Below are 24,370 nucleotides of genomic sequence, written 5' to 3' on the forward strand. Positions count from 1 at the left end.
TTTGCCAAAACTTACCTGAAAAAGCCTAAAACATTTTGGAAGAATGTTCTCTGGTCAGATGAGACAAAAGTAGAGCTTTTAGGGCAAAAGCATCAACATAGAGTTTACAGGAGAAAAAAGAGGCATTCAAAGAAAAGTACACGGTCCCTACAGTCAAACATGGCAGAGGTTCCCTGATGTTTTGGGGTTGCTTTGCTGCCTCTGGCACTGGACTGCTTGACCGTGTGCATGGCATTATGAATTCAGAAGACTACCAACAAATTTTGCAGCATAATTTAGAGCCCAGTGTGAGAAAGCTGGGTCTCCCTCAGAGGTCATGGGTCTTCCAGCAGGACAATAACCCAAAACACACTTCAAAAAGCACTAGAAAATGGTTTGAGAGAAAGCACTGGAGACTTCTAAGGTGGCCAGCAATGAGTCCAGACCTGAATCCCATAGAACACCTGTGGAGAGATCTAAAAATGGCAGTTTGGAGAAGGCACCCTTCAAATATCAGGGACCTGGAGTAGTTTGCCAAAGAAGAATGGTCTAAAATTCCAGCAGAGCATTGTAAGAAACTCATTGATGGTTACCGGAAGCGGTTGGTCGCAGTTATTTTGGCTAAAGGTTGTGCAATCAAGTATTAGGCTGAGGGTGTCAATACTTTTGTCCGGCCCATTTTTGGAGTTTTGTGTGAAATGATCAATGTTTTGCTTTTTGCTTCATTCTCTTTTGTGTTTTTTCATTTAAGACAAATTAAATGAAGATAATAATACCAAAGAATTTGTGTTTGCAATCATTTTCAGGAAGAAACTGAATATTATCTGACAGAATTGCAGGGGTGTCAATACTTTTGGCCATGACTGTATGTGAGTATCCTACAAGATTAGTTACTTCGTACACTCAAGTACTATGGGTATGAAATGGATGAAATTGTGTTCCAGCAGGACAGCAACACAAAGAAACCATCAAGATTGGTGAAGAAATGGTTCAATGACAATGAAGTATAGGTGCTGGACTGGCACCAACAGTTCCCGAACACTTGTCGGTAGAGTTGAAGAAAAAGCTGTATACATTTCTAAATGAGTTGACCAGCATGCACCAACTTTAGGAACATGTAAAAGAGACCTGGGATCAGATTTTTGGTCAGGGTATGCTTGAATCTGATAGAGAGCATGCCCAGAAGGATTCAAGAAGTGTTGAAAGAAAAAGGTGGATTTACAAAACTGTATATAATGTCCACGGCTATTATTGGTGAATAAAGTTTGTCACTAGACCAGCAATTTACTGTCAGTGGATTCAATATAGAAAAGCCACATAAAAAGGGAGGGGCAAAGGGAGAGTCAGCTCACCAGATCTGCTGTTAGGAGAATCACAATGAAAACATCGCATGTAGTCGCCCAGGTCGGCGCTTCAAAAGTCACGAGAAAGAAAAATCCTCCAGTGCTGAAGCAAGGCAGGTAATAAAACTTCACATTTATAGGTGCGTTAAAAAGTTTACGGCAACCTCATATCACATGCTAACATTCTAAACATATGCATTTTGGCTAAGCAATCTTACTCATGGTCTACACAACTGCTGGTGAACCGCCATTAAGTACCATTGGCTGTAAGCCACGTGTTGTTCACCAGCCACTGAAAAAAGACATGCATGTGATTAGTTCACCTGGTAAAAGAAATGCACACACATAATGGGGACATTTCCACTTTAAAATTTGATGGTATAGAACGGGTCTATAGACCAACTAAGGGTGGTAACTTGAAAAGGAGATTCTTAACAGGGAAACATTTTGGATTTTCAAGTTAAACACCAGAACCCCAATGGGACTAAATACGAGACAGGATCTTATCCTTCAATATATGCAATTGATTGTACGTTGCTTCTTTCTGTTCACAGTTTTTAGCAGTTTAACATGTATTTGTTTTACCAGGTGAACTAATCACATGTATGTCTTTTTTCATTGGCTGGTGAATAACATGTGGCTTACAGACAATAGTACCTATTTGTGGTTCACCAGAAGTTGTCTAGACTGTTGTGAGTTCATTTTCCCCTCCGTCACTGAGGCCTGGTGAACTCCCTATTCTAGTGAAGGAAGGTAGTGAGCCTGATTATCAGACACCTGGGACTAATGAAGACGATTGGCTGAGTGGAGTCACTGACTGGATTTAAGGCAGCCTACGCCCTTTCTGCCCTGCGGGTGATTTCTCTGTGGACACTTGGACTCCAGTCTGATTCCTGCTCTCCTAAAGCTAAGTTTTCTGTTTTGCCTTTTGCATCTAAGATTTGTTTTTGTTTTTCTTGCTTTTTGGATTCTGCCACTCCCTGTTGGAGTGTGCAGTGTTCCGTGAGCTCTGTCTTCTGATGGTACCTGTGTGTTGATTTAGTTTTTGAAGCTTAGTTGCTTCAGGGCCATTTTTATATCAGCTTGTTGGCTTTGTCTCTGATAGGGTTTTGGCAGATTGCAGACAGCAGCCTTCCTATCCGTTCCTATCTAGGTAGTTTTTGGGCCCCGTCTTTGCTCAGCCTGTCTTTCTGTCTGTGTAAGTGTTTTCATCTTGCTTCACCGTCATTATATGTGGGGGGCTGCCTATTGCTTTGGGGTCTGCTCTGGGGCAGTTAGATTTCCCCTTTCCTTCTTTAGGCCTATGTATCTCTCCGGCTGTGATCGAGGGGTCTAGGTCATCGTAGGAACCCCCCACGGCTACTGCTAGTTGTGTTGATAGGTTCAGGGGTCTGCAATCTGATAGTTGCCAACTTCTCTGGTTTTCATGACTTAGCTTGCATTTCTGTTTTTGCCTCCTACGGTGACTCAATCATAACACTAGACCATGATATGAGTAAGGCTCCTTAACTGAAATGCCTTGGTTTAGCGTGTGATATGAGGTTGCTGTAATCTTTTTAACGCACCAATAAGTCTGAAGTTTTAATATTTACCTTGCTTCATCGCTGGAGAATTTTCTTTCTCAATTAAGAGATTTACAGTACTTTAAGAATCAGTCATGCAATTATCCAATATATTACCTTTGGTTGAGAAAAGCTAAACTTACTTGATAAGCAAAATGATTACATAAAACTGAGCAGAAACTCCAAATGAAATAAAGCAAGTGTGAACAGGTGCATGACTGCATAATATACAAATAAAATAATACAGCAGCACTCTATAAGAGCTAAGATGCATGATCGTTGAACTGCACTACTGTTTTATAAAATATACTTATAAAAAGGAAGATACTTCGAACATAAATTTGCCAAATCATGAGAGCCCATTAGCCAAGTCAAGGTGTACCTTTCTTTGATGGGACCCTAACCTAATATTGTGCATCTCCCGGGCTAAAAGTATATAAATTTAAAGGACAGTACGAATGATCAACCTCCACTCTATTCAGCCAACGCTCTTCACAGCCCTCGTTCTTGGCATCAGTGGGGGCCACGCCGATTGGACTTCCAGCGATTGGAAAGTTAGCCCCTAATGTATGGATGGGGACAACTTCTAACCTTGAGAACACATTTGTAGTGATCATACCACATAATAATGTATACAACATAGTCAGCACAACATTATACTCTGCCGTCAGTAAAAAATTTTACGAACTTTTTTTTTACTTTCCCTTTTACCTTGAAGTCATTTGTGTTTTACAATCATAAAAATGCTATTCATCTATACTGTTGTGTGTTGGTACGTATGGCTGATGGCATAGAAATGTAGATCACGCATGAAGACAATCGGTAAGAAACAACGTTACTGCATTTGCTTTGTAAATGCTTTGCTTTATAACTCCAGGCAAATATATTTATCCTTGATTTCTTCTTGTATACAAATAAGCAATAAAACACATATCAGGTACAAACAAGTCACAAAGCAGCTAATGAGGAATAACAAATGCAAGAAACAAAGGGTTGCAATATCTTTATGAATCAGAGCAAAAAGCTTCCAGAATCGTTTCTTGCTTTGATTTATGTATCTTGTAGAACAAAAAGGAATGGTGTACCTTGATTTATACAGATCACAGAACATGTGGGGAAATAAACCTTGCTGAAAAAAGAATACATTGAAGCTCTAAATCACATCTTACAATGCCTTTCACGGGCTTTTACATTTATATATTGCTTAAAGAAGTGACCATGGGAAATACAATGAGCTAATTAAATAAATATATGCACCACGGCGCAAATAAAGTTTGAAGAGAGCATTAGAATATAAATGACAATAAAGATGGGAAAATACAAGGGCCTGGGTGAAAATATAAATGCAAAGCAAAGAACATTTTCCTCCAAGGGATACGATAGAAATACAGATAAGCTAAAGGGTCTCTATTACCCCCTCCCACACTTGAAAAGCACATGTCATCTATACAAAACCTGCTATCATGGTGTGGATTTAAAAGGCTTGTAAACAAAAACAGCCCCATAGAAAACTAAACGGGAACTACACATCGCACAAGACTGAAGGATTTTATATTATTTATCAGTATTTTCAGGTTCCCCTAGGCAGCAGACAAAAAAAGACCACTTTGCTCAAACATTGACAGAGGGCATTGAATGTGCTATCTTTGCCTGGCAGGAACAATTTCAAGTGCCACTTAAAAAAATTATCGCTTAAAAAAAGGAACAGTTCAAAATGTTATAAAGTAACTATATGAACAGTATCGCCTCTTCTTTCCTCAGTTAATCCAACACTGACACTCCGGCAATCCTACCAGTCTTTGTTTACAAGCAGTCAGTACGTGACCGCTGCAGACAAACAGTGGCCTCAGGGCTCAAGTGCTGTGCTACTGCCTTCATGGCTCCTATCTGTGGCACAGCACATGTCCCAGAGGGCATTGATTGGCTGCATCGGTGATATGCTGACCGCTTCTAAACAAACTGTAGCCATAGCAATTACATGCCTTACTACTTGCCTCATTGCTCAATGGTAAGTTACTACATGATGCCAGTAGTATGGCACCTGACGACTAAGACCACAGACTGGCTGCAGGGGTCAAATACTGACTGATTATAAACAAAGAAAAGGCAGCCATTGTATTTTTTTTGCTGTTTTATAGACAAAAGGGATAAAAGTTGTATAACCCTTTTAAGGAGGACCCATCAGCCTTTTGGGTGAGTCTTCATAAATACCTGTATTCCCTATAAAGGATATTGTCTTGAAACTTAGAAGTGTTATACTGCTGCTCTGTGATTGCTCCTACAAATTTATAAGTAAATCCACAACTGGCAATTGACATTCCACTTTTGTAAATGGGTGGCGCTCACAGCGTATCATTGTCAGCAGTAATTTAACATTCTTAGTGCAGGTGTAGATGGCCACAATATTGTTTCAAGTGAAATCTGACAACATCGGATCGTATCCAGACCAATTTTAGTCTAGGGGGTCGTGCACATGTCCAATTTTTTCCTCAGTCTGTCAAAAGCAAAGAAAAAAAAATAAAAAATTGATGCATGCCCTCTGCCCACGTTTGATTCAAAATTCGGATCGCACTTGGTCATGCAAGACAATATGTGCGTGGAATGCACTCTGCACTCGGTTGACAGTACAGTCTAATTTCTGTGTACAGGCAATGGAGAAATTTTGTTTTCCATCTTCTCCTCACAGTGTGCTCCGATTCTCTCAACCAAGAGAATTGGACCACATTAAGCTGACACTCTGATCAGCGTTTGATCAGTGTTATTTGCATAATTATCCGGATTCTCTCGAATTACAGAATCTATGGCTGTCTGCACCTGCGCTTAGATAGTATAAAAACACAGCCCCACCTAACACCCAGTTGTCAAATTATTTATACATCTTCAGGATGAATAACAGGAAAGATGCTTCTGAAACAGACATGCCAGGAAATATGAAAAGGTCCTCTTTAATCAGCTATCTGAAAACTAATAGATCTACAACTGATAAAGTCCCTAAAGATCGCTTTGATGTTATGTTTATCCTCAAACTTGGATATGTGTTTGTATCAGCTCATCCGTTCGTGCTGATGCGCTTGTGTGCAAAAATAAAAAAGAAGATTAACTGAAATTTACAGAAATCATGAGTGCTGTGGATTTCTTCTCCCAACTGAATTCTATTTTCATAGTTGTATTTAGCAGGCTTCATTTCAATACAAATCCAAGAGAAACTAGTGAAGTGCCCGAAGGAGCAGTACAGGGATTTTTTCTTCTGTGCTCTTTGATGCTCTATACCATGCACCAGCCACAAAGGTTAGGCTCTAGGCATAACACAGGGTTTTAATTTTGCTCACAATGATCTTTTAAAGGGCTTGTCCCATAGCTATTTTTTAATACTAGTCATTAATTCGAATGAGGAGACAGATCTGTCGAATGAACTGGACACAACGAAACTCAGTGCACTGTATGGTCTTGTATTCGGCAACATATAAGCTGAACTGTATTTGCGCTGTTTACAGGTAGCCAGGGTTGGACTGGCCCACCAGAGAACCGGAGAATCCTCCGATGGGCCCTGGCTTTTCTTAACCCCTTAGTGACGGGGCCAATTTTTTAAATTCTGACCATTGTCAGTTTATATGGTGATAACTCTGGAATGCTTCAACAAATCCCATTGATTTTGAGATTGTTTTTTCGTGGCACATTATAATTTATGATAATAGTAAATTTAGGCTGATACGTTTTGTGTTTATTTATAAAAAATATCAGAAATTTGACAAAAATGTAAAAAAAAATTGCAATTTTCAAACTTTGAATGATTATCCCTTTAATCCAGATAGTTATTCCATACAAAAACATTAATAACATTTCCCACATGTCTGCTTTACATCAGCACCATTTTTAAAACGCTAATTTATTTTGTTAGCCTTTTAGGAGGTTTACAAATGTAGCAGTAATTTTTCATTTTTTCAAGAAAATTTACAAAATTTATTTTTTTGAGGGACCTATCAATGTTTGAAGTGACTTTAGGAGTGCTATATGTTGGGAAACCCCAAACATGATAACATTTTAAAAACGGCACCCCCTGACTCATTAAAAAACTGCTGTCAGGTAGTTTATTAACCCTTCAGGTGATTTTCAGGAATTAATGCAAATTGGTATAGCTGGAATTAAAAAGTGATTGTTTACCACCTAAATGTCGCTAACTTCTGAACTGACCGCTAGAGCTGGCAGACTCTAAGGCCACTATTTGGCCATGAAATGCTATGGCAAACATCAGGACCACACAATGATGATCTCGGTGTGCCAATTAGATTAAAGCGGAAGCCCCCACAATCTATTAACCATTTATTTGATGTAGTCACTTTTGACAGCAGCAACTAAGGGGTTAAACAGATATGGACGGTGTCAAAACTGATCGTTTGTGATACAGCAAGTTGTCAGCTATAGTGTACAGCCGACAGCTGCTGGATCGTCACCTGTATGGGGATGCTATTCTGTTAGATCTGAGGTCAGTTAAAAGACGTATTGGCTGTCATTAAGAGGTTAAGGAGAGTTCATAGTTCAAGCCTTGCAGCTGCTGTGGGACTTTTGAGTGGGGGAGAAAAGTGGGCCCTCAGAATAAAATCCTCTGGTGGTCCCAATGTTTTACAGTCTGACACTGCAGGTAGCCATGGCCAGCATAGGAGCTAGAGTTATCATAAAGGTTGAATTATTTTAAGGAAAAATCACCATGACTATCTGTATTAAAATAGCCACTTACAGCTAGAATGAAAAAGAAATTTAATCCCAAACAGCTTAAAGTTTTTACTCCCTTTTTTTCTTTTTCTGGAAACCAACATACTATATAGTCAGGGCTAATGCCAGTGTGCGGGGGTAATGTGTGAAGGGGGTAATGTGTGAAGGGGGTGATAGAGTAGCACAAACTGGGCAACTGCCCAAGGCCTCCGTTCCCAAAGCAATCCAAGTAATAATAACTAGTTAGGGTATGTGCACACTTTGCGGTTTCTGCTGCGTTTCCGCAGCGTTTTTGGCTCTGCAGAAACACAGCAGATTTTGCTGCGTTGCACAGTACCTTTATTTCCTATGGAAATAAAAAAAAAAAAGCTGTGCACATGCTGCGTTTTTTTCCGTGCGGTTTTGCTGCGGTTTTCAAAACGCAGCATGTCAATTGTTTGGTGCAGAAACGCTGCAGTTTTACACCTCATCCATTATGAGGTGTAAAACCGCAGGGCAAAACCGCAGAAAAAAACGCAGATAAACCGCAGAAAAACCGCAGCACTTTGTCCTGTGGATTTCCTGCGGTTTTCTCTACAAAATCTGCAGAGACAAAAAACTATGTGTGCACATACCCTTATGATCAGACACTAAGATGTTCGGGTGCTAGTTACTCAAGTTGAGCACTTTGGACTGCTCAGGTGCTCGACTCGAGTAATGAGTATAACCAGAGTCAATGATTAACTTGATCATTTTTCCAGCAGACCCTCCGAGGAGGTGTGGTGGTGCATTAAAATCGCTGAAATGGATGGAAAAAGTGCTCAAACGGAAAAGTAAAAGCATGGGAAAGATGACTGGATGCATCACTGACTCACAGGTTGCTGCTGCAAACAATGATGTCAGTATATTATGCCACTTTTATGACAATAAAACATAACAAACCAAAGCTAAAATGGATTTTACAGGAAAAAAGGTCAGGAAACATTATTTCCAAAATAATGTGTCATATATAAGGCAAAAAAAAGAGAAAAAAAAAACACCACCTACACTACTTAGGATATGTTCATACAGCGGTTTTGCACTTTCTTATTGCATTGAATGGTGACAAAATGCTGCAAAAACACTGAAACAATTGACATGCTCCTTCTTTCATAAATGCAGCAGTTATCGATTTCAGTGAGGGGAAAAAAAAAGGAATAAAGAATCGTGTGCATGAGATTTCTGAAATTTTTTCCCATTTGTAAGGAGTGGAACTCCTAGACTGGTGAAACCTATGCACTAAGTGCAAGGCCTATAAAAACGAACAAAGCATGGATTGGCCAAGACTTCACAATCCCACCGTATAAAAGCAGGAGAACATACAGGCAATGCAAATGTTTTTTCTTTTTTTCTGGTGTATTCCCATACGCCCCTTTCCCACCTCAAAATGGTTATACAGTTTATGGTTTATTATTTTTCTTGTCCTCCTACATCATATCAACAGAGTTATCATGCTGCCCTCACTCCAAGTTTTTTTTTTAAGGGCCATAAGGAGGATCTCCGTCATATTTTGGGGAGCTATCCGGCAAATCTCACTCATAAATTTGGAGGGCAAGCAGGCGGCTCACACGCCGAATTAATTTCCAGACTGCTTGCTCTAGAAATGTTGTGTTAAGGCTTGTGACCACTGAACCTTTCCGCAACCTCATGGGGGCAGCCGTCTCCCGTTACTCGGTACTCAGCTGACACTTTTTTTTATCTGCCTTACACCAGCACGTGTCCCATAACATCACCCTTGCCCTGACCAATGCAGTAACTGGGAAGGTCTACTTAACCACTGACATATGGTCAAGTGCTTGTGGCCACGGATGCTACATTTGCCGGACAGCACACTGGGTGAACCTTGTTGAGGTCAGGACCGAGTCGGACCCTGGAATGGCACACATTCTACCGACACTGAGGATTGCGGGGTCCTAGTTCCATCAGGGTTTCCTCCACCTGCTACAACAGTTCCTGCACCCCCTCCTCCTCTTCTTCCATTTCTGAATTGTCATCATGGAGCAAATCTTCCAGATCAGTAGCAAGTTGAAAGCATTGCAGCACTGCCTCAGTGAAGAGGCTAAAGACTCAGCTGAAACTAATTTATGTGACAAAACGGCACACCTCCGCACAGATGCGCAAGTATATAACAGACGAGACAGATCTGTGGCTCTCTCCGCTGAAGCTACAACCAGGCATGGTCGTGTTGTGATAATGGTAGTAACCTGGTGGCAGCTCTGAAGCTTGGCAACCTTTCACACGTACTATGCTTGGCCCACGTGCTCAACTTAGTGGTTCAGCGGTTTCTGAAAACCTATCCAGATGTACATGAGCTATTTGTGAAGGTACGTTGCGTGTGCGCCTATTTACGCAAGTCAACTACAGCTGCCGCCGATCTGCTAGGGCTGCATCAGTGCTTGCAAGTGCCAGCTCACAGACTGGTGTGCAACATGAACACACGCTGGAACACCACATTACATATGTTTGCTAGGCTTTGTGAGTAGCAGAGTACAGTAGTTGAATAACAGCTACAACATGCCAGTCAGCATTCTGGTGAGCCTCCACATATAGCATGGATGTCTGACATCTGTGAGGTTCTCCAAAACTTTGAGGAATCATAGAATGTTAGAGTTGGGGTTTTCTTGTCCAACTCCTTCCTCAATGCAGGATACACTAAACCTTCTCAGACAGTTTCTCTGCTGGAATTTTAGACCATTCTTCTTTGGCAAACTGCTCCAGGTCCCTGATATTTGAAGGGTGCCTTCTCCAAACTGCCATTTTTAGATCTCTCCACAGTGCTTTCTCTCAAACCATTTTCTAGTGCTTTTTGAAGTGTGTTTTGGGTCATTGTCCTGCTGGAAGACCCATGACCTCTGAGGGAGACCCAGCTTTCTCACAATGGGCCCTACATTATGCTGCAAAATTTGTTCGTAGTCTTCAGACTTCATAATGCCATGCACACGGTCAAGCAGTCCAGTGCCAGAGGCAGCAAAGCAACCCCAAAACATCAGGGAACCTCTGCCATGTTTGACTGTAGGGATCGTGTTTTTTTCTTTGAATGCCTCTTTTTTTCTCCTGTAAACTCTATGTTGATGCCTTTGCCCAAAAAGCTCTACTTTTGTCTCATCTGACCAGAGAACATTATTCCAAAACGTTTTAGGCTTCTTCAGGTAAGTTTTGGCAAACTCCAGCCTGGCTCTTTTATGTCTCAGGGTAAGAAGTGGGGTCTTCCTGGGTCTCCTACCATACAGTCCCTTTTCATTCAGACGCCGATGGATAGTACGGATTGACACTGTTGTACCCTCGGACTGCAGGGCAGCTTGAACTTGTTTGGATGTTAGTCGAGGTTCTTTATCCAACATCCGCACAATCTTGCGTTGAAATCTCTTGTCAATTTTTCTTTTCCGTCCACATCTAGGGAGGTTAGCCACAGTGCCATGGGCTTTAAACTTCTTGATGACACTGCGCACGGTAGATACAGGAACATTCAGGCCTTTGGAGATGGACTTGTAGCCTTGAGATTACTCATGCTTCTCACAATTTGGTTTCTCAAGTCCTCAGACAGTTCTTTGGTCTTCTGTCTTTTCTCCATGCTCAATGTGGTACACACAAGGACACAGGACAGAGGTTGAGTCAACTTTAATCCATGTCAACTGGCTGCAAGTGTGATTTAGTTATTGCCACACCTGTTAGGTGCCACAGGTAAGTTACAGGTGCTGTTAATTACACAAATTAGAGAAGCATCACATGATCTTTCGAACAGTGTCAATACTTTTGTCCACCCTCTTTTTTATGTTTGGTGTGGAATTATATCCAATTTGGCTTTAGGACAATTCTTTTTGTGTTTTTTCATTTAAGACAAATTAAATGACGATAATAATAACAAAGAATTTGTGTTTGCAATAATTTTCAGGAAGAAACTGAGTATTATCTGACAAAATTGCAGGGGTGTCAATACTTTTGGCCGACACCTGTATACTATATCTACCGCCTTTCCCTGATCCACCCATTCAGTGATTCCATCATAGTAGAAAATTAGATTAGTCTGGTATGACTGGTTTTCCTACAAACCCATGATGGCGCTGGTTAATTATAGTATTCTTAAGTACTTAAAAACATGATGTTTAGTAATTTTTTCAAAGATCTTTCCTTGAATAGAAGTCAGGCTCACTGGCCTGTAATTTCCTGGTCCTCTTCCATTCATTTTTTGAAGATAGGGACATTAGCCCTTCTCCTATCTTCTAAGACTTCTCCTTTTCTCCAGTCTTTTTCAAAGATTCTGGCTAGTGGTTCTGCAATTTCCTCTGCTATTTCTTTCAGTACCCAAGAATGTAATTCATCTGGATCAGGAGATTTAAATTCATTTAAACTAGCTAAGTGTTCCCTCACCTTCTCTCTGTTTATAGATAATGTAAATTATTTTATTCCTTCAATAGCACAGTGAAGATCAGTTGGTGTTATATTTGCTTTTTTAGAGAACACACACGCAAAATAGGAATTTAAAAGTTCAGCCTTCTTAACATCATTTTTGACCACTTCACCCTTTTCATCCTGTAAAAATCTTATAGCATCTTTGACTTTTCACATACCCCCAAAATCCTTTTTATTGCTTTTTTTTCCTCTTTGCATGCTTCACTTCACTACTGGCTTTACCTCTTCTAATGCTTGCCCTGAATTCCCTGGACACAGGGATTTCGGTATTGTTACTGAAGGTGTAGTGAGAATTTCATTTAGCAAAATCTTCCATCCTTCTTGGACTTTTCTGTCCTTTAGAACATCCAGCTGTCAACCAAGATGGTGAGTAGAACTGACACCATAATCAGCGTAACCATCCCGCTTCTGCACCAAAGTGTGCTTTACGTTGCTCCTGGGGACAGACACTCTGTGGTCATTTTTCAGGTAAACAGAGTTTGTGTGAATGGGCAGTGCCAGAAGAGATGCAAAGGTGCTTCCTCAGAGAAAAGGTGTCTCGGGCAGCACCTAGTCTTACATAATTCAAGGGCATTCATGAAAGTTCTCAGAGGCAGACCCCCTGAATAGCCATCCATTTCAGGTCTTTGTGCCCATTGGTTTAAATTCTGGAAGCCACGTTTTTCAACACAATCTCAACTGTGGCAATGGGGAGCCCTGGAATATCCTCCCTTGACTCCTTTGTTTGGATAAGCTTGTGAATGATCTTTGGTCTCTTTTCACAAGTAGGACTTGAATCCCTCCAGTTGGTGTTTCCTGAAAAACTTGAGCACCACCTGATAGTACAAGTGGATGTCTCAATTGTAAATATAGGAGCTGTCACACTTGTCCCATCTGTTTAGCGTGGATGGGCTGAAGAGGAGGAGAAGATGGAGAGTTGTTGCCCTGATAGTCAAGGAAGACTTGCCTGTTCGGAGTATGGCACACATGGTTTACTTTATGTCCCACTGCCTTTCCCATGACCCTCGCATTATACGCATATTGGTGAACAATGATTACTGGTTGTTCATCCTTCTCGATCCACGCTACAAGGAGAACTTTCCATCTCTCCTTCTTACGGCAGAGAATGCTAGTAATATGGCGCAATACTAGAAGGCCCTAGTCAAACAATTAGTACAAAAATTCCTATCTAACAATGCTGGTGGCAGAAGTCATTGCTCCTTGGGCAACCAAGGGGGAGAGATGAGGGAAATACACACCAGGTCCAACAGAGGCAGAGGAACACTATCAAAGGTTTAGGATGCTTTCATTAAACCCTCCCAGTGACCAGGCCCAGATGGTCTGACAAGGAGGGAAACGTTTTTACACCTAGCCGACCATAACAGCATCCTCTGGGATTCCTATGTGCCGTAAAAGCATTGGGTATCCAAGCTGGACACGTGGCATGAACTGTCCCTCTATGCCTTGAAGGTGCTGGCCTGCCCTACAGCTAGCGTTTTGTCAGAGCGGGTTTTTAGGGCCACTGTGGGCATAATAACTGATAGGTGCATCCGCCTGTCAACTGAAAATGCTGATAGGCTGACTCTTATCAAAATGAACAAGGCCTGGATTGGCCCAGACTTCTCAACCTCACTGGATAACAGCAGCGGAACAAAAAGCCACTTCAAATGTTACTACTGTAATGCAATCAGCCCTGCCTAAATGTCTCTAATATGCTATCCCTACTCCGCCAGCTAAGCCTACATGACTTGCATATTATTAGAGAATAGAATTTATTTAAATTGTCACTGAAAGTACTTTTTCTTGTGCGTAGCAGCACCAATGACTGTGATGCAATCAACCCTGCTCTAAGTGCCTCTACACGATGCCTACCCCAGCTGCAAATCCTACCCTTATTGCAGTTGAAAGCCGTGTTATAGAATATAATCTATTTGAATTAGCCAAGAAAAGGGCTGTTTGGAAAAGCAGACACTGAAACGTTATATAACACATTGTCCCTTCTGCAGCAGCGACTCTCCCTACACTATTTTTGGGTACAAAGCGCCCAAGATGGCATTACCGGGTTTTATATAGGCCCGATGATGCCATGTGTCTGGTCAATCACAGTAATGCCAGTAGCCAACAAGTTTACAGCTTTACCATGATTGACAGTCAATTCCTGCATGTTTAGTGAATGAAAATAAGTCACAAAACATGGGGGGTGGGGAATTGGGCAGTACCCGGATGCTTGATCGAGTGCCGAGCAAGCTCGCCCTTCACTAATAATATCACTTCGGTCCTACACTGAGACCTTTGTTAGATAAATGAATTGCATTGTAGAAATGAAAAGTTAAAAGTTCACAGTGAAAGACAAATATATAGTTTTGTGAGAGTGCCTCACCATGCACTTTTAACTTCTTTTTTTTGTTACATGTCTTTCCTTTGCAATCCAAGTGCCAAGTTCCTTTTCTACATTATATTGGGTAGGACCTTGAGCAACATTACCTAGGAATGTTAAATCATCAGAGAAGCTGCTGCAGCACTAGCCGAAGCAGAATCGCTAGAAGACGCGCACAACCCTGAGCTGCATAGCCGAAGCAGTACGCCAAGTCTGAAGTTGCCACTGCAAGATTCGCCACAATGCACATCTCAGCATGTTAATGAACTTCCTGATCCAAACTATAACCAAGAACACGACACATCCACTGAAGCAAATGAGCATCATCATGAGGTTCAGCTTCAGGAAAACGTGGAGCAAAACAATTCTGCTAATGACTACCTTGCCCCTCACCAGGTAACCAACGTGAATCACCTTGCTGACCCACCGCACATCAGACCGAAGCAACATGACATCGACTGGAGCCACCCTGAGGATACTAACAGGTATGAATGCACCTCACATCACTATCAGGGCAGCCCATCACCAGTATACTCTGCTGACAATCAGTTCACAACAGAATTTGCTAAGTTCTTCACACGACGTGAACTGGTTGCCAAGGGACTCATGAAATTCACTGAACATGCTGAAGGTTACAGAGCTTGGAAAGCTTCCTTCCAAAATGTCACTAGAGACTTGGGGCTACAACACAGGTAAGAGATAGACCTCTTAGTCAAATACCTAGGAGAAGAGTCAGTCAAACATGCAGTAAGGATCAGAGACATTAATATAAATCACACTGAGATCAGCCTCAAAGAGATCTGGAAGAGGCTGAGGTAATAGAGAGAGTCTTGTTCAAAAGAATCAATGACTTTACTAAAATATATAAAACAAAGGTCTCTAGAAACTTAGAGAACTAAGTGACCTGCTAAAGGAAGTCCTAGTTGCCAAATGTGAAGGTGACCTACAAGGACTTGCATTCCTTGACACAGCCAAAGGTGTTAACCCTATAGTCCAAAAGTTGCCCTACAATCTACAGGAGAGGTGGCTCACACATGGTTCCACGTACAAATACAAACACAGTGTTCCATTCCCTCCCTTCTCCATTTTTATAGACTTTATACACAAACAAGCGATAATCAGAAATGATCCCAGCTTTGATTTTGCAATGTCACATGCCACACCGTCACCAGCTGCAAATCCATGCAGAACATATGTGGCATTGCACAAGACTTCTGTTTCTTCTCCAAGTTCCAGTTACAGGTGTGCTGGCTGCTCCCAATCAGAGGCTCAGATGCAGGACCCTGAAAAGCAATGCCCGCTCCATCAGAAACCTCATCCTCTCCTGAAATGCAGAGCCTTCAGGGGAAAATCTATGCCAGATCGCAAAAGCTTACTGAAAGAGAACTGTATCCGCTACAAGTGCTGCTCATCCACCACTCACCTCGCCAAGGATTGTAAGGTCAGTGTAAAATGCTCAGAGTGTGGCACCACAGATAATAACACTGCTCTACATCCTGGCCCAGCTCCATGGAATGCACAAAACATGCCAGCTGACAGTGAGCATGGCGGGGAGGAAAGGAACACTGATGCAGCTATGCCAGAGATCACTTCACAATGTACTGAAGTCTGTAAAGGGACAATAGACAGTAGGTCCTGTTCAAAAATATGCCTCGTCAGAGTGTACAAAAAGGGTCATAGCGAAAAAGCTTTAAGACTGTATGCTATCTTGGATGATCAAAGTAATCGATCCTTGGCTAGATCAACATTCTTTGACCTATTCAACATCAAAGGGCTAAGCACCCCCTACTCATTAAAGACATGTGCAGGTACTGTGACAACAGCAGGTAGGAAAGCTACTGACTACCAAATTGAGTTCTTAGACGGACAATTCTGCCTACCACTACCTGCAATCATCCAGTGTAATCAGATCCCAGACAACAGATCTGAAATACCTACGCCAGATGTGGCAATCCATCACGCTCACTTAAAACGCATAGCATACTTTATACCGGAACTTGACCATCAGGCTCAGATAATACTGCTGTTGGAAAGAGATATTTTACAGGTCCATAAAGTGAGATGTCATATCAATGGACTCCACAATGCTCCCTATGCCCAAAAGCTAGACCTAGGATGGGTCATAATTAGTGTTGAGCATTCCGATACCGCAAGTATCGGGTATCGGCCGATACTTGCTGTATCGGAATTCCGATACCGACTTCCGATATTTTTTCAATATCGGAATTCGGCATCGGAATCGGAAGTTCAGTTGATTGACGGCCTGACGTCATCATGATGCGCGGTGTGTGCGCATCATGATGCGCCGTCATTTCGGGCCTTCCGGGGGTCTCTGCCGGCCTGCCGGGGGGCTGTGCCGGCCTGCCGGGGGGCTGTGTGGACTGCCCGGGGTCTGTACCGGCCTGCCGGGGGGCTGTGCCGGCCTGCCGGTGGTCTGTGCACCCTGTGGGGGTCTGTACCGGCCTGCCGGGGGGCTGTGCCGGCCTGCCGGTGGGCTGTGCCGGCCTGCCGGGGGGCTGTGCTGATGTCCGGGGGTCTGTGCAAGCATCGTCCGATGGGACTACAAGTCCCATCGGGCGATGCCTGCTACCATGACAGTGATTGACACATTAGCCAATGATGGGACAGTAGTAGTCCCATCATCCGGCTAATGTGTTAAATGTTAAAAAAAAAAAAAAAAAATACTACATGCTACATACATACTACATGCATGCTACATATATACTACATACATACTACATACATGCTACATACATACATGCTACATACATACTACATACATACTACATACATACTACATACATACTACATATATACTACATATATACTACATACATACTACATACATGCTACATACATACTGCATGCTACATACATACTACATACATACTACATGCATGCTACATACATACTACATATATACTACATACATACTACATACATGCTACATACATACTGCATGCTACATACATACTACATACATACTACATGCATACTACATATATACTACATACATACTACATACATACTGCATGCTACATATATACTACATGCTACATACATACTACATATATACTACATGCATGCTACATACATACTACATACTACATATATACTACATACATACTACATATATACTACATACATACTGCATGCTACATACATGCTACATACATACTACATACATACTACATGCATGCTACATGCATGCTACATGCATGCTACATGCATGCTACATACATACTACATGCATGCTACATACATACCACATACATACTACATGCTACATACATACCACATATATACTACATACATACAATACATTCATACAATACATACATAGACATACAGTACATATAACATAGAGTAACATACTTACCAATACTTGTCACATTGTTCCCCGAAGCCATTGTCTATTCCGGGATAAATATTAACATAACAAACCACAAAAATACTCACCCACGATCCGAAGCAGTCCACGAGTGTGTCCCACGACGATCTTGGGTAGAGAACTGCAGCATCAGATGATGCTGCCGTTCTCTACGGGCTGTAGGAATCCAATGACGGAAGGTAGGTATCCTTCCGCACTGTATTCCTCCGCCACTTAAAAAAAAAAAGTCCCTAGTCTCACTTTATGCCATTGCTGTGTGGGAATTTCCCACACAGCAATGGCATAAAGTGAGACTAGGGACTTTTTTTTTTTTAAGTGGCGGAGGAATACAGTGCGGAAGGATACCTACCTTCCGTCATTGGATTCCTGCAGCCCGTAGAGAACGGCAGCATCATCTGATGCTGCAGTTCTCTACCCAAGATCGTCGTGGGACACACTCGTGGACTGCTTCGGATCGTGGGTGAGTATTTTTGTGGTTTGTTATGTTAATATTTATCCCGGAATAGACAATGGCTTCGGGGAACAATGTGACAAGTATTGGTAAGTATGTTACTCTATGTTATATGTACTGTATGTCTATGTATGTATTGTATGAATGTATTGTATGTATGTAGTATATATGTGGTATGTATGTAGCATGTAGTATGTATGTGGTATGTATGTAGCATGCATGTAGTATGTATGTAGCATGCATGTAGTATGTATGTAGTATGTATGTAGTATGTATGTAGTATATATGTAGTATGTAGTATGAATGTAGTATATATGTAGTATGTATGTAGCATGTAGTATGTAGCATGCATGTAGTATATATGTAGTATGTATGTAGTATGTATGTAGCATGCATGTAGTATATATGTAGTATGTAGCATGTAGTATGTATGTAGCATGCATGTAGTATGTAGCATGTAGTATGTATGTAGCATGCATGTAGTATATATGTAGTATGTATGTAGTATGTATGTAGCATGCATGTAGTATGTATGTAGCATGTAGTATGTAGCATGCATGTAGTATATATGTAGTATGTAGCATGTAGTATGTATGTAGCATGCATGTAGTATGTAGCATGTAGTATGTATGTAGCATGCATGTAGTATATATGTAGTATGTATGTAGTATGTATGTAGCATGCATGTAGTATGTATGTAGCATGTAGTATGTAGCATGCATGTAGTATATATGTAGTATGTAGCATGTAGTATGTATGTAGCATGCATGTAGTATATATGTGTTATGTATGTAGCATGTAGCATGCATGTAGTATGTATGTAGTATATATGTGGTATGTATGTAGCATGCAGTATGTATGTAGCATGCATGTAGTATATATGTAGTATGTATGTTGCATGTAGTATTTATGTAGTATGAATGTAGCATGTATGTAGTATGTAGTATGAATGTAGCATGTATGTAGTATGCATGTTGTATGTATGTAGCATGTAATTTTTTTTTTTTTTTTTACATTTAACACATTAGCCGGATGATGGGACTACTACTGTCCCATCATTGGCTAATGTGTCAATCACTGTCATGGTAGCAGGCATCGCCCGATGGGACTTGTAGTCCCATCGGACGATGCCTGCACAGACCCCCGGAGCCTGCACAGACCACCGGCAGGCCGGCACAGCCCCCCGGCAGGCCGGCACAGCCCCCCGGAGCCTGCACAGCCCCCCGGCAGGCCGGCACAGCCCCCCGGCAGGCCGGCACAGCCCCCCGGAGCCGGCACAGCCCCCCGGCAGGCCGGCACAGCCCCCCGGCAGGCCGGCACAGCCCCCCGGAGCCTGCACAGACCACCGGCAGGCCGGCACAGACCACCGGAGCCTGCACAGACCCCCTGGCAGGCCGGCACAGCCCCCCGAAAGGCCCGTACAGACCCCAGAGAGGCTGTACAAGGGCAGGAAAGGGTTTTTCTTATTCCGATACCGGAAGTCCCATAGACTTGAATGGGACTTCCGGTATCGGAATCGGCGATACCGATACTTTTTTTAAAGATCGGCCGATACCATCCGATACGATACTTTGAAGTATCGGACGGTATCGCTCAACTCTAGTCATAATAGGAAATGTATGCTTGGGACATATGCACACCCCATCTTCTGTGACAAGTATGCTAACAAATACATTGGAGAAAGGACGCCCAGCTCTGTTTCAACCTTGCAACAACGAGTTCCATATCACGGAACTACCACACAGCATCCAACTGCCAATCATTTAATAGACTTTACTCATGACAACAGTATGGTGTCAGGAAGCTATAAGGATCAGTTGGGGTGCACAGTCTTCCAGAGAACTAAGCAAGACAACCAAGTAGCAATGTCCATAGAGGACGTAATGGAGAAGGAAATTGTAAAAGATGAGACCAACAGCTGGGTCGCACCTCTTCCCTTCAGATCCCACAGACCACGTCTACTGAAGAACAGAAATCAAGCATTAAAACGTTTCTCATCTCTCAAACATAATCTGCAAAAGAAACCAGAGATGAAAGATCACTTTTTCTCCTTCATGTCAAAGATTTTTGAGCACTGCCATGCAGAACTAGCTCCCACTCTCAAAGACTCTGAAGAATGCTGGTTCCTACCCATGTTTGGAGTATACCACCCTAAGAAACCAGGCCAGATTAGAGTGGTGTTTGACTCCACTGCTAAGTTTGATGATTTCTCCCTGAATGATGTTCTACTGGCAGGACCAGACCTCAATAACAAACTACTGGGAGTACTTATGCGCTTCCATAACAATTCCATTGCCTTCATCGCTGACATCCAGCAAATGTTCCATTGTTTTCTTGTGAGAGAGAGAGAGACAGGAACTTCCTAAGATTCTTCTGGTACAGAGACAATGATCCTACTAAAGAGGTCACAGAGTACCGCATGAAAGTGCACATCTTTGGCAATAGCCCTTCACCTGCAGTCACCATTTATGGACTCAAAAGGTCAGCTCAAGAAGGAGAAACAGAATACGGATCAGATGTCAGACAATTCATAGAAAAAGACTTTTATGTTGACGACTGTCTGAAAGCCATGCCTTCAAATGAGACTCCCATCAGTTTTCTCAGGAGAGCCCAAGAGATGCTTGCTTGCTCTAACCTCAGGCTTCACAAAATAGCCTCAAACAGCCAAGAACTCATGAAAGCATTCCCTTCACAAGACTTGTGTAACCGTCTCAGAGACCTGGACCTGGGGTCAGACCCCACACTAATGCAATGCAGCCCCGGGCTCTCTGGAATCTACAGTCAGACACTTTTACCTTTCAGGTCAGCCAGGAAGAAAAGCCTTTCACACGCAGAGGTGTCCTGTCTACCATCAACAGTCTCTACGATCCCCTGGGGTTTGCAGCTCCTGTCACTGTACAAGGCAAAGCCTTACTAAGAGACTTAACTAAGGAAACATCTGACTGGGATGCACCTCTACCACCTGATAAGAGAATCCAGTGGGAAGTATGGAAGAACTCTTTAGCAGCCCTCTCCAACCTGAATGTGCCAAGACCATACACCCCTGTGCCGTCTACAGAAATACAAAGTCAAAGACTGTACGTATTTGCAGATGCTTTTGTCAAAGCAATTGTTGCTGTTGCCTATCTCAAAACTATAGACTCCAAATGTAAGAGCCACATCGGATTCGCTATAGGGAAGGCCAAACTGGCTCCACAACCAGAGAACACTATATCAAGGTTAGAGCTTTGTGCTGCAGTCTTAGCCATTGAGTTAGCAGAGTTCATTGCATCCGAGATCGATATTGACCTGACACAAGCCAAGTTCTATTCAGACAGCAAAGTAGTCCTGAGATACATCTACAATGAAACTAGACGATTCTATGTTTATGTCAACAACAGAGTGCTACGAATTAGGAGATCAGTTCATCCAAAACAGTGGCATTACATTCCTATGGAACAAAATCCTGCAGATCATGCCACTAGGGCAGTTGCAAGTCGACTAGGAAGCACAACATGGCTCTCAGGACCAAAACTATTGTACACTGCGGAACGTTGTCCAGACACCTTTGAACTAGTAGGAGAGGACTCAGATGCTGAAATCCACCCTCAGGTGTCTATACTCCATACAATGACTTCTGCTATCCAGCTTGGATCTCACAGATTTGACAAGTTTTCAAGTTGGAAGTCACTCATTCGAGCCATTACCTGCCTGACTCATATAGCTTGCTCATTCAAGACCACCAGAGCTGGTGACACAGAAAAATGTAAAGGGTGGCAGCTCTGTAAAAACACCTATGTTACCTCCGACTTGGAATTTTTCAGAAACCACATCATCTTCACTGTTCAAAGAGAAACCTAATCTGAGGATTGGTGACCTCGTCCTTGTGAAAGACTGCCAAGTCCACCGGAACCAGTGGCCACTTGGTCTAGTGACCGCAACATTCCCAAGTAAGGATGGCAACATCCGCAAAGTTGAACTGAGGATGGCCAAAGGAAATGAACTTAAAGGGAATCTGTCACCCTTTTTTTGGCCTTGCAGCTGCCGGCATAGACATCGGGGGCTTATCTACAGCATTCTGTAATGCTGTAGATAAGCCCCCGATGTAACCTGAAAGAGAAGAAAAACACGTTATATTATACTCACTGAGGTGGGCGGTCCAGTCCGATGGGTGGCGCCGTCCCGTCCGGCGCCTCCCTTCTTCATGCGATGACGTCCTCTTCTCCCGTCCTGTTATGGCTCTGGCAAAGGCGCATTGCTCTGCCCTGTTGAGGGCACAGCAGAGTCCTGCAGTGCGCAGGTGCCAGACCTCTCCCAATGCCTGCGCACTGCAGGACTCTGCTCTGCCCTCAACAGGCAGAGCAATGCGCCTGCGCCGGAGCCATTACAGGACGGGAGAAGAGGACGTCATCGCAAGAAGGGAGGCGCCGGATGGGACGGCGACACCCATCGGACCGTACCGCCCACCTCGGTGAGTATAATATAACGTGTTTTTCTTCTCTTTCAGGTTACATCGAAAGCTTATCTACAGCAGTACAGAATGCTGTAGATAAGCCCCCGATGTCTAAGCCGGCAGCTGCAAGGCCAAAAAAAGGGTGACAGATTCCCTTTAAGACATTCTCCAGACCAGTAACTGAGCTGGTCCTATTGTTGTCTTCTGAGAAAAAGAATAGTGGAATCCGTTTGATGCCAGACGGGGAGTGTTCTGTCGCCAACATTTGATTTATAATCCTTTATAATTATCTGCTTGTTAATGTTTACAGTGTTTTCTTTGGCTCCATCTAGTGACCAGAGTCATAACCGCAGTGTGTTTTACTTTCAGTTTGCTGTATTTCACTCCGTTGCAGTGCATCTTGGTAAGATTTGCAATGCACTCTGGTAGCCTTTTGCAAAGGATTATTGTATTTCCCTCCAGTCCACCATTTTCCTTCAGCATGCATTCAGGAAGCATCTCATTTCTCTTCTCCCCTTGTGATAGCATCGCTGGTATGTATTTATGTTTCCTGTATCCAATTCCTGTCTCATACTAGCCTGCTTAGTTAGTTCTCCCCTGATTAACTATTAGTGCAGATGATGTATTATGTATATATGAATCCCTGATGAACCCAGTATTGACTGTATACATATATGTTTGTATTGTAGTTTCACCGTGCCAATATACCATCACGTTCAATAAAGCACAGATTCAACCTACAGTCGCCTTATTGGATCCCGGTATAGTGGTTTAGCTGCCTGTATAAGCCACATGAATTCTGCTTCTTTTAGTGAAGAGGCTACAGCACTTTCATGAGTTTTACAATCCCTTCAAACAGCTTATGTTCGAGGTAGCCAAAAGTCAAATCCCCATTGGTCTAATATTGCTGACATATTCTAAAGGTAGACTATCAATATTGTCAAGTAATCTTGGACTGATAACTTTAATTACCTGGAGTTTCTTTTGCTGGATTTTGTCTTGTAGAATTGAAAGGCACTTTGTAAAATCAGTGAAGTCTTGGTCTGGTGTTTCCAGGAATTCACATCCCTATAAACATACAAAAAGATAGCAGAAAATAATAATAAAAAAAACAAATAACATTATTCAAGCCTCAACAGATTACTATAACACAAAAACAAAATAGTAGCACAAGAAAATAAGAATTGTACTGCAGCAATGCATTATAGTTTCCTATGAAATTCAGGAAGTGCTGGTCATAGAAATCGAAGCATTGCAATCAAAAAAATTCCTTTTCTTCAGTAAATGACAATATCTGATCTGTACAGTTATAAAGGCAGCACTTAAGGAAATTATATAATCAGAATATTAATTGGGTTCAGCCAGGAATAGGTTCTCTTTTAATTATCTTTTTTTATTTTAAAACAATACATTTTGTAGGTTTTTTTTTCAATACAATTTTTACTTTTGGCATGCAACATGTTCAAGTTATAAAGTAGTTCTAATGTTTACAAGTGTGATAGAATATAATTAATAAAAAGCTATGAAAACCTTTGCAACGATATTTTTTTACTGTTCACTTTCTTTCTAAAGAAATACATACATATGTAATAATCCAAACAGTATAATGGCCCCACAGTCCTACATACAGTATAATTGCCCTCACATAGCCTTCCATACAGTATAATGGGCCACCTATAGACCTCTATACAGTATAAAGGCCCTACATAGTCCTGCAT

General features: G+C 42.1%; 1 protein-coding gene across 6 annotated transcripts in view; it reads right to left on the minus strand.

Annotated features, from left to right (window-relative positions):
* TPK1 (thiamin pyrophosphokinase 1) overlaps positions 1 to 24,370 on the minus strand; it is a 794,751-nt gene that overhangs the window by 367,924 nt on the left and 402,457 nt on the right. For all 6 annotated transcript variants that reach the window (XM_073550050.1, XM_073550048.1, XM_073550049.1 and 3 more), the window contains one exon: positions 23,625 to 23,720. In XM_073550050.1, coding sequence (XP_073406151.1) covers positions 23,625 to 23,720 — 96 coding nt within the window. The remainder of the gene's footprint in view (positions 1 to 23,624; positions 23,721 to 24,370) is intronic.

The sequence above is a fragment of the Dendrobates tinctorius genome, unplaced genomic scaffold (assembly GCF_039654945.1).
Source record: "Dendrobates tinctorius isolate UK_male_01 unplaced genomic scaffold, ASM3965494v1 ptg000162l, whole genome shotgun sequence".
In the NCBI taxonomy this organism is placed as follows: domain Eukaryota; kingdom Metazoa; phylum Chordata; class Amphibia; order Anura; family Dendrobatidae; genus Dendrobates; species Dendrobates tinctorius.